This window comes from Thermobia domestica, chromosome 8 (assembly GCF_964235325.1).
Source record: "Thermobia domestica chromosome 8, izTheDome1.hap1.1, whole genome shotgun sequence".
NCBI lineage: Eukaryota > Metazoa > Arthropoda > Insecta > Zygentoma > Lepismatidae > Thermobia > Thermobia domestica.
In genome coordinates, this window is record NC_137461.1 from 123,878,480 (window position 1) to 123,890,915 (window position 12,436).

Sequence of the window (12,436 nt, forward strand, 5' to 3'; positions counted from 1 at the left end):
ACAGTGTAACGTGTATACCTCGTGAAGGATTTTGATTTGTATGGTGTGATATTTTCTCAATTAATGGGTTGGAAGTGGTAATAAATTTATACTATTTTCGGTTTTAGTAGAGAGATTAGTGTGGAGATGAAATGCATATTCTTGGGATGCTCAATTTATTCCAGAAAATCTCTTCTCGTTATCTATTACCATTTTTATTTTATAGGAATCAACTTTAAAACCGGAAGTGATTGATTTCTGCCATTTTCGGTTTGCATAGGGTTTTAAGATAGAAGATGGTAGCTAATGCGATTTCAAGATATCACTTCTCGCTATCTTTTTCCGGTTTAGCTCTATATTGATCAACATTAAAACAGGACATAGCTGTTAGTCTACCAATTCCGGTTTGAATATCATCTCGCCAAAAAAATCGGTTCCTTACTTTTCACCGTCTAAATGCCAACCAAAATGGATGCTGTTCCGTGAAGTAGTTCTTGAGACTTGTTTTTATCTCTGGCGGATGATAAAGCATTTGTTCTTTATCTCCAGAACCGACGGACAGAATAAAGTTATAAGGGAGTTTTGGTGAACCAAACAAACTTGTTGGAGTCGACATGTAAGGAGAAATGCTACCGTGCAGGATGTAATAAAAGATATAGTGGTAGTAAAAACAGGGAAGAGCTAAAGAGACTAAAATTGAGAGACGGTAGTAGAACATAATATTGTTATGTGAATTATTAAGAGCTTAGCTTAGAACGGGGGTGTATGAATACTTCTCAGCTTGCAGCAACTGATCTATCAGTAATGGCAGAATGTAAATGATGATAGTAATAATTCATCTTAATTGGTATTAGATGAAACTTGAACCAAGAACCAAGAACCACTAAATTTACCATATGCACAATTAGATTATATAGTAGATTAGGTATCACTTTAGCCTCGTCGAACTCTCCACGATTTTTATATGATAACGCTAAAGATGATCATGAAAAATTCATTTGTGCTGATGGAAGTAATGAACGAATTGTTACACTTCGCTGATAGTTTCAAACCTCTTATTGTAGTATTTGCTGGTTAACTTTACTATTGTTTCGGTGGGTGCTTTGTAGAGTTTGATATTCCTTCCTTTACCTATACTACGTATATAAGGCGTGAATATACAACTTAACGTGAAACATCCAAACCATATGATCTCACACAACAAATGGAACCCAAATCTCCTTTACCAAACAAGGTCTAACATTTCTTACCATTCCATTGTAACAACCTACCCTTATCTTCATAACTTGAAATTATAAAACGTGGGTCTAAATGTTATAGATATGGGAATATACAGGGCTTCTGCCAACATGCTAATGACTAGAGTGAAAACAGTAAAAGGGAATAGTTACTGCATATTTAGAATCCTCCGTTAAATCTTCATATATAAATTAGAAACTTTAAAAAAAGTGAATCTTGTATTCTTCTTATGTAAGGCTCTGTCGAAACATTATCGTTAATACAATGTAAGAACTGAAACTGTAAAGATACCATTTAGGTTTCGAGTGATCTAAATGCAACCTAAAAAATATCACCATTCAATTCTCGACATTACAAGATATTAGCACAAGTTCCTGTTGTTCTCACGGAAAGAGTGTTTCATATTGTAAATTTGAAGTATCTTTTAAATATTTGAGACTATTTTTTGAAAAAAAAAAATGGAAAATTAGACTATTATAGGAATTGCTCCCTCTCCAACCAAACATCGGAAAAACTGAAATACGCATTTGTTTAATTTTAATAAAGAGATTATATACTAAATTTCACACTTTCAGGTCAAGTGAAACATTTCATTGAGCATTTTATGAATATAAGAGGGGAAATAAAGACATTAAAGAAGTTCTCATACTTTTCTTCTTTAGATGAGGAATTATCTAAAACTCTAAAACATTAGTTCACTTACTTTTAATGAGGATTTTATATGACAAGTTTCATTTTCCTAACTTGAGGACTTACTGAGGTACTCTATATTTGGCAAAAATAGAGCCTCATTTTCCCCTTAAGGATACGTATTTAAATCAAAATGAAATAATAGAAACCAGGCTCAACCCAAGTGCTAAATACAGAAAAATTTATTTCGAAGCTTTTATCTGTTTTATCATGAAGAGGCGACGTAGTGTACAATGTCAATTTCGTTTCTAGACTTTGTTATGTATAAAAAAAAAGTAGCACAACGAGCTGAAGAACTACTCTAGTCAAAAGTTTTACACGAAATTTTAAAAAGAAATATACTCACAAAATTGCAGTCATTCAAGTTCTACCAACGATAGTACAATAATTCTATTTGAAGGAGACAATGCAAGATTCCAACAACATCATTATTCAAAATACATATAAAATATATATCAAATGCAAATAAAATTACTTTCAGTTTAAAGTAGCATCGTTGTGATAACTTCCGTACTTAGTGACACGCTAGTAAATTAATAACGATTTATATCGAATAAGGCCAGTCATAACTTTCCCGTAGGATTGTCCAAGCAGAATATTAGATATGAAGGTACAATAATATTATTCTCTCTTACATTGATTTCCCCTAATATTTTTGGACAACTCTGTGGAAAAGTCATGGCTAGCTTGTTTTGATATAAATTGTTGCTAACCTCTCTAGCGTTTTTTAAAATACGTAGCATCATGCATTAGTCAAACTTAGTACAACGCTAAAAACAACTCTGAATACAACGCGTAAAGTCTTATAGTATTTAGCAGGAGTCTCTGGAGACGAGATCCTAGACTTTCTCCTTTAACGTGTCTTGCAAATGGCCATGATATTTTTGTCGTTTTAAAACAGAGTCTGTTAACATAGCACAATCCACTTCTGCATGAAGAGTACGTATTCTTTGTTTTAGTCATTAACCATAGACTGACTTTACACTATGTACCGCAATAATCTAATCTCTACGCCACAGTGCCTTTTCTTTATTGAGCGTTGGTCATAAACTATGAATAGGTAGTTTTTTTTTCTAGTCCAGTATGCACATGTACCCTAATCGGATTGTTTGTTTATGTATTTTCTAGACCAATCTTTTTAACCTGTAACTTGCGTACCACCAATGGTACGCTAGCCGTTATTAGTCGTAAATACGACTTTTGATTGTGTTAATAATTAATATGTTTTTGCGGTAATTGAGTGGAAAAACTTGAGAAAATCTCCTCTAAACAGTCGCTCGCAAGTTACAGATTATCTTTCATGTTACATATTAATGTTTAAACGAAATGAAGAAGCTCCATAATTTCCTAAATATATAAACCTGTTTGGGTTGATTTGGTAACGTGAACTCTTGCAAATACCAATTTATCAGTAGGAAAGTAGTTACTCATAATAAATCCAATCTACTCTTAGACGTTCTGATGACGGTTTGGGTACAAAACCTCGCGGCCAGAACCTCGCGGCGACAACCTCGCGGACCAAAACCTCGCCTGGCCAAAACCTCGCCTCCCAAAACCTCGCGGCCCAAAATCTCGCCAGGCCGAAACCTCGCCTGGCCAAAACCTCGCCTCCCAAAACCTCGCGGCCCAAAATCTCGCCAGGCCGAAACCTCGCCTGGCCAAAACCTCGCCGCCCAAAACCTCGCGGGACAAAATCTCGCCGGGCCAAAACCCCGCCTGGCCAAAACCTCGCCGCCCAAAACGTCGCGGGCCAAAATCTCGCGGGGCCAAAACCTCGCCTGGCCAAAACCTCGCCACCCAAAACCTCGCGGGCCAAAATCTCGCCGGGCCAAAACCTCGCGGCCCAAAATATCGCCATACCCAAAATCTCGCCTGACCAAAATGTAAATGTTCCAACAGATGATAAGGATGACGGTATAAAAGACGCTGTTTCAGAAGAAGTATCACGGGTATTTGACCAAGTCCCGCGATACCATATGAAAATTCTATTTCTGTATTAGAGGATTTCAATGTGAAGGTAGGGCGACAGGATGTTTTTAAACTGGTTATAGGGAAAGAAAGTCTGCATAAGGAAAGTAATGACAACTAACGAGGTTAGTTTCGTGAACTTTGGAACATCCAAAAACTTAAAATTTTAACAAAAATCTAATAATATTTATGAAAATATGAAACAATATATGAGTTTTTACGACGTCCCTTGATTATGTCCTATAGCTTAAAGTAAACGTAGATGACCAGGATGAAGGAAATGATCGAATAAAGAAAGTGGGAGGAAACGGGAATAACCCGAGAAAGCCCACGCACACGATGTTTTGTATCTTATTATTATTATTATTATTATTATTATTATTATTATTATTATTATTATTATTATTATTATTATTATTATTATTATTATTATTATTTGTAATGTGGAATTGCATATTAGGAAACACATTGGGTAAATTTTAAAGAAAAGTTTCCTTCGCGGCGAGGTTTTGGCGCGGCGAGATTTTGGGCGGCGAGGTTTTGTCCCGGCGAGATTTTGTCCCGCGAGGTTTTAGGCGGCGAGGTTTTGGCCACGCGAGGTTTTGGGCGGCGAGGTTTTGGCCACGCGAAGTTTTGTCCCGCGAGGTTTTGGGCGGCGAGGTTTTGGCCACGCGAGGTTTTGGCCCGGCGAGATTTTGTCCTGCGAGGTTTTGGGCGGCGAGGTTTTGGCCACGCGAGGTTTTGGCCCGGCGAGATTTTGTCCCGCGAGGTTTTGGCCGGCGAGATTTTGGGCGGCGATGTTTCGGCCGCGAGATTTTGTCCGTATACCCTGATGACAAATGTAGCTAAAACAATAATAATAATATACATTGCTTAAATAGAGTTTGGACAATTTGCTTCGATAAAGTGTTTCTTATCATGAACGTCAATCCGACAGTGGGCCGATTTCAGTAACGTGAATCGATCTTAGGCTGACAATATCGCTTTTCAGTTGTTTACAGTGTACCAGATTTCCTAGTAGTCAGACTATTCGAGGATTGTTAGAATGGTTAGGAAATATGTCGTTTTACGCCACGAAAGAATTACGAGAATTTTGACACCTCAATATACCTAAGCACATGTACTTTGCAATAAAATGTAGAAGTAAGTATAGTAACATAGTGACAAAATTGCCAAAATACATGTGTGAAACTTTAAACTGTACATGTTAAATTTATGACTTCCACAAAAGAGTAGGAGCAAACTATTCACGTTGCTAAGTTAGTAGATTTTCCTGTCTATAACGTGTTCTCAGCATGTCAATTGTGTGCCCATCCGCAAGTTCCTTGTAATTTCAAGATTACTACATGCAGTCTACTCCTTTGTATTTTCCGTTTCATACCTGAATTATAAAACCAATTATTAATACACACACAAAGATAATAATCAACTAATTACTTAATCTAATACATCCAGTACGTTACCTGTGGATAGTCCGTTTCGCTGGACTTGTGATCAAAGTGAAATATATATGTCTTTCCACCCCGCAGAGCGTGAAGATAACCGACCCTGATGATTGGAGCCACGGTGTGTCCATCACTGAGCACTTCAAGCGTCGAATCGCGGACGTTGAGCTGATTCTGAAAGGGTCTTTCCCAGTCCGTGTATTCATTCTTAAGCGTTGAGAATATCTCATTTAAATGATAATAATAAGTATTTCTTACGTACGTCCTTAGCACACGGTCTCTTTTACTTTCGTTAAAACCAAACTCTAAATCTTGGGCACTTAGGTCTAAATAACTTTCGGTTGTTGTAAGTCCAAGCACCACGTCACAATGCTGAAACGTTTCACTGTATTCGGCCATCTCAAACGCAGGGTCGGATGGGATCACTGTGCCGTCTACAAAAGGGGCAAAACCTGGAAGAAATCGAGGGGGGTCCACTTTGACACTGAGAAGATCACTAAGAGATTTCTGTCTTAAACACGGACTAATATCGTCTTCCTCAAGGTCACCGTGGCATCCGGTTTGTTCCGCCACTTTCCTTTTCATTGATAAAGGCTCCCGTTGCAAGCCCCAAGGACTCAGTCCAGATCCGCTCAACAGTATCACACGGTGTAGGAGATCTGGAAGTAAGAAAATAACAAACATTGAAAATTATTACTACTGTTATAGAGCACAATTAGTACAAAAAAAAAAACACTTGATAGTTCATATATGTGCATTTAAAGTGTACTTTTTACAGAATAACAGGCAAGAACACGATTATATCCAATAGTACAATGGATTGAAATTTCCAGTTAAATGTAGTTTTAAAGTAACGCACCTGAAGGATTACAAAAGCGTTAATAGAATGAAAAAGAGTAGAAAGCTACGGCTGCGCAAAAGCTACAGCAATAACTTTCGATGTCACGTCAGAAAGGCCCGGCCAAAAGAGAAGGACAGGAAGGTGCGTGTGAAAACGGCCCCGAGTCAAAAGGGCCCCTTTGACCCGGGCCCTTTTGATGTGAGGCCCTTTTGACTCGGGTTCTTTTATCGCGGGGCCCTTTTGACGCGGGGCCGTTTTGACTCGTTCCTTTCTGTCCTCGCCCTTTTGTCCGGGCCCTTCTGACATGGAATCTAAATTCCAATTGGCTGATGAATTACGTAGGCGTGCGGTTTACAATCTGAGAAAAACAGAGAAAAAAGGAGGGGATTGGATGTCGTAGGAGAGCAGGTGTTGGCAGTGTACACACAGTCATGGATCCATGAGTACTATGCCTACATTCACTGTAAGAAGCTCATAGTACTTGTTACAGAATACTTAAATTACTGTATTTTGCTTGTGTATGAGTTTTGTATTTTCTAAAATTTCAGATAAAATACCAGGTGCAGAGGATCAACCATTGTTACAACAAGGAACTTTGAGGAGATTAGGAATCGCAGAACCAAACCATATATATAAATCAAGGAGGCCTGTTGTTATGACTACTAGCAAGGAGATCAGGCTTCAGCTGTAATAGCTTCAAAATAACTCGTTGAAAGGAGCTCAACATACAATCCAGCACCGGGATCAAGTCGCTGATTGGCGCTTTCAACCTGCACCAAGACCCCGGAGAGATTTGTTACGGTACTGTCTACCATACTTACCTGAGTCAATGAAATGTTTTAGCATTACTATAATTGATAATATGAAAGTATCTGGATTTTTAAAAAATAATGAATATTGAAGCACAAACTCACTCACAAAAATAGGATGCAATGAGCAACATGGTCATCTTCCACGCAACAAACAGCATAGTACTATGCAAGGAAAAAGCAAATACGCAAGTTTTCTTTAGCCCATATTATAAGTTTCATGTATGCGGAAGAATATATTGTGTTGGTGCGAATGAAATGTCCACTTTGACGTCTGGTGTGAAACTCACTCTAGCAACTGAATATGGAAATGAACTAAAGTCATGCGTCTAACATCACAAACTCTGTATACGCCCATCAATCAAACTCAGGTATCCAGACAGTCAACAGGTATTGCACTGTTGAACATGGTCAAGTACCCGATCGAGAACTCACAATTGCGAATGATATTCTTCACTATTTCAAGCTAGGACATTTTGCACAGCAAGCCGTAAAAGATAAAATGAAATAAACATTAAAATAAGAGTGAATTTTGGCCAGGAATGGCAAATGAATGAACCATTCGCTGTTGGATTGTCAAATTTCGTTTCTATGCCATGACGTTGCAAAGTGAGGCCCATTGGGCATCAACCAACATCATACGGATAAAGTCTTCAGGAACATCGCGAAAACGGACTCTCGGGAAAGTGGTGCGCCGACGTAAGGAGACCACTGGGTCTGAACCCTCTAAAACTTTGTAAGCTGAAAAACATTTATGAACTTTTGAATAAAACTATATTTGTTTAGCGCATGAATTATTGCTATAGTTTAAAGATTTGTTTTAACACTTCATCTGTACACTTCGTTTTCTTATAAAGCACAATAACAACAAAACATCACTTAACAATTACTTATTGTTGTCTCGGGTGTAGAATGACACTAGTTCAATACTGCATAATTTTAGAGTCTTGTTGTATTGGAACCAACCAAACTTTGGAATCTTCCCAACAAAACATTCTGGATGCTTGCCTGATCCTTGCAAGCGGTGTGGTGAAAAAGTTGAACTTAATGTGTGCCACGTGACTTACACCGGCTAACAAAATCGCAGTCTGGAAATGTGCAGTTCTTTGATATGTAAAGAATAACCTGAAAATAACCGAGGGTCACTTCACAAGGAAAATGAATCTACCATGCACAATCTTAAATAGTCAGGACAGTGATTGGATTTAGATTAGTCCAACACTGTTTCCAAAATGGTGATTTACATATGGTAGGGTTGACCCATCATGTCTTTCTCCATCGACGTAAAACCATCACTGCTGTTCCTTACAGTGATGAACTTCACGAACTGCACCTTGTCTTAGCCCGCAAACATCCAAAAATGTTGTAAAAATATGGTATTGTCATCTTGCTCGACAATACACGCGTAAACGTATCTCAAATAACGTAACAGACTCACTATTAGTTGCAGTATGAATTTTTTCATTATCCATGCACTCTCCTGACGTTTACCCCAGCTAATAACATCTCTTCATTATCTCGAGCACTTCTTGGGACGGAAGACCTTCTCACGGGTGGTAAAACGTGTAGTTTACATTTTTTTTTTGTATCTAGTCCCCAAACTTCTTTCGACATAGAATCCGATTTTTCGGTAAGCATTGACAACAATGTTGATAAACCAGATATCGTAGTTATTATTTTTCCACCCTTTCGAAATGATTAATTTGATGTGGACATTTCATTCGCACTAACCGTTTACTCAACTTACATTACCAAGAGTTGAAGTATCTAAAGTTTTAAAACAAACTCCACAATTTGCTCTTACAAAATGCAAGTAAGGTATATAAACAAGAATGATGTCATTCTAGCTTGAAAATGTTTCTCCTCCCATAAACCTTCCCTGACGTAATATTATCCTGTCTCTTCCGACAGCACGTCACTTACCGGAGGTTGATTTGTCTCGTAACGGGAAGACAGTGTCGCCAGATGTTTTGTACTTATGTCGTTACTTCACACCATAACAAGTGTGTCTAATTTCCACAAATTCTATTTCTACTGTTAATTCCAGTTTTCAATTTGGAAAAAAAGGAAACATGCAAATTGTGTGAACGGAAATCACATTTAATATCAGAAACAAAGGTATTTCAACAAAGGATTTTAAAAATAGAATACCTGGAAATAATGTTTGTACTAAGAAATAATATGCATTGTTCATTATGACTACAACAGAAATTCACATTTTAAAAAAGTCTTACTAGGTATACTTTAGTACTACCAGTAGTAGGTATATTATATATATCTTATATACGGGGTGTAAAGGGAGTTAACGCAAATACTGCGGTAGGTGATTGTACGTGACTAGTAAATGAAAAAGGTCATATGAACATATATCGCGACACGCCTAGTTTTATTGTAAATTGGGGAAAAGAAGAAACAACGAAAAACACTAGGTACGTATTCTCCGATTTATTACTAGTAGTACCATTAATGCATACGAAAGTGTACAAATGCAGTGTGAAAGCTTCTGCCTGGTGAGCTTGATCCTATGCGTCGCACCGAGTAGCAAGACCCTGATTCCAGATCCATGTCCTGTGCGTCAGTTATATGAGTGAGTGCAGTAAGTGCGGACAAGCCAACGTCGTATATTACAATTGCAATTCGGGGCGTTAAATGGGCCAACATGCCCGCCGTGTTCACAAATGCAGAATAAGCAGACATAATATTCATCTATGGGTTCTACAATGACAATAGTCATCAGGCAATAGTTATAAACGAGTACCGGCGTTGATTTCCAAACCGTCGAACACCAAACATCCGTGTGCTCGCCAACGTGTACCAGTTCATCAGAGACCATGGCACAGTGCCTACTGTTAAACATGCTGAGAGCGATAGAAGGCTGCCTCGTAAGGCACGTCGGCGTATACTGCAATCCGTAGAACGCAGCCCCACAACAAGTACCAGACGCATAGCAGGTCGACTCGAAGTCGGGTCTGATATAGCAGTGTGGAGAATATCAGCGGAGAAAGACCTGAATGCGTACCATTTCCAGCGTGCAGAAAGCCTTCATGATGGTGACGAAGACAAACGTGTAACCTTTTGTACATGGTAAGGTAACATGAGCACTTAGTACCGTATATTACGTTCACCGACGAGGTTACTTCTACGCGAGATGGCATAAATAATAGCCACAACTGGCATTACTGATGTGATAACAGTCCGTATGCCACCATCCCTGCAAATTTCCAGCACAGTTTCTCGGTTAATGTGTGGTATGCCGTGGTGAATGACATTCTCAATGGCCCAATCGTTCAAGACAATAACCTGAATGGACAGACTTTCCTTCAGTTTCTGGAGACACTACCACCTGTGTTTGAGAACATACCACTGAACATTCACCAAAAAGTGTATTTTCATTAATGGTACTACTACTTGTAGTAATAAATCGGTGAATACATACGTGGTGTTTTTCGTTGTTACTCTTTTACCCCCAATTTACTCGAAAACTAGGCGTTTCGCAAAAAATTTTCATATGAACTTTTTTTTTATATACTAGTCACGCACAACAACAACCTACCATAGTATTTGTATTACCTCCTGTTGCACCCTATATATATACTTAGGGCTAATTTTCTTTAAAAACTCTTTCATTATAGAATAATTAAATCCATCATGTTACAACAATATAATTAAAATTGAATTTGAAAATATGTTTAATATTTTCTTGTGGATAAGCACACACACACACACACACACACACACACACACACACACACATATATATATATATATATATATATATATATATATATATATATATATCAATGTATCACTATGCACATGCTTTAAAAGAAGACTTGATCATTTACAAGACTATTTGAAGAAGAAAGAAAACTAACATATAACTGGCAATCTTGTGTTACGTTGATGTCACTACGGATGAAGAGATACAGCCCTGCCATCTGTCGGTTTTATCAATTAATCCTACCTGGTATACGGCTGCCTTAACTCTGTCTGTCTGGCAAGGATAACAAGCGTTCGTTCGAGATTTAATTTAGATAAATGACAAGCAAAGAAGATGATCTTGTAAAAGAGTTTTGCAGTAGACTTTTCCACATAAGTAGCAACTCTTCCAGGCTGGATAGGAAGGCTTTAACAAGAAGTAAAGATTGTGCACGGATAGAAAGCAAGTCTTAAAAGAGCAGAAGTAAGAGACTTGTGAAGTGGCAACAGGGATAAAAAAAAAAAAAGAAAGATTTCGTTCCATCTTAAGAACAGAGCTTTCTATCGGTGCCAAGTAATTAAGAGATAGTTGAGCGGCCATGGAATTTGATGAGACACTTCGCCAATAATAAGGAAAGAAAATGTGAAGGAAAACTCCAAAAGACGAGTTGATATTAAAATGAAAGCTGGCAGTTAAGAGAGTGCTTACGGCATCATCTTTTACTCTATATTTTTTTTTACTTAAAGAGCTGAGCAAATTTCAAATAAGAAATTCTTATGAGAGGATTGCTGCGATAGTATTAATTTTTACATCACAATATTATTTCTTTTATCTTCATCATTTGTTAAATATTTAAATCATCTACTATGTGTGTCACTATTAGATAAATATAGACTATTCGGCATTAAGATCATATTATATATATATATATATATATATATATATATATATATATATATATATATATATATATATATATATATATATATATATATATATATATATTCACACAACCACAAACACAATATCCTACTTAACAGTGTAATTTTATGTATAACTATCTATATCTTTAGACAGATATAGATATCGATATACAGAAAAATAAAACAATTTTGATCAAGAAGGGTAGAAAATATCAATTATTACTGTCAAGGAACGGCATAAAAATTCAATTTCCTCGAAAATTAATAATGACAATTTACCCTCAGTGATGCCATTCTTTTTAGAGGGAGGGGTTAGATTTCTAGGCTTTCGTTATCTGTGGCCATGATAACCCGTCACACATATATGAGGGATTACGTCCTTCGGCGACCTCACTGCCCGGGGAATTGGAGAGGAAGAAAAAATTGAGGAAGGAAGGAAGCGGCCTGGGACCTGTATATTTGGTTCCATCTCGGCATTCGCCTGGTGTGAATGAGCAAAACACAGGAAAACCTCATTCAGAGCGGCTGGCCTGAAAAAGCGTTATACACTTTTTCGACCGAGTGGCTCCACCGGGAATCGAACCCGGGACAGCCAATGGGACAAGAGTATTGCGCTGTTGGTGGCAGTTGTGTTTGCTTTTGAGTTTGCTCTTAGGAACCTATCTTTGTATTGGATTGTTTTGAAGATCAGTTTGATCCAATTGCTACACGTTTCCTTTATTTTAAAGGACTAAAATTTGGCGATAGGGTCCAATGTTGCCGATTGTCCTTCGTAAGTTCCAAATCCTACTCTGCAATGGCTAATATATACATATCTCAACCACAATTACATTACGGAAGAG

The 12,436-nt window shown here is 37.6% G+C and overlaps 1 protein-coding gene across 2 annotated transcripts in view; it reads right to left on the minus strand.

Annotated features, from left to right (window-relative positions):
- LOC145693195 (neuroligin-4, X-linked-like) overlaps window positions 1-12,436 on the minus strand; it is a 625,290-nt gene that overhangs the window by 136,494 nt on the left and 476,360 nt on the right. For both annotated transcript variants that reach the window (XM_081768974.1, XM_081768973.1), the window contains exon 3: window positions 5,340-5,980. In XM_081768974.1, the coding sequence (XP_081625100.1) occupies window positions 5,340-5,980 (641 nt within the window). The remainder of the gene's footprint in view (window positions 1-5,339; window positions 5,981-12,436) is intronic.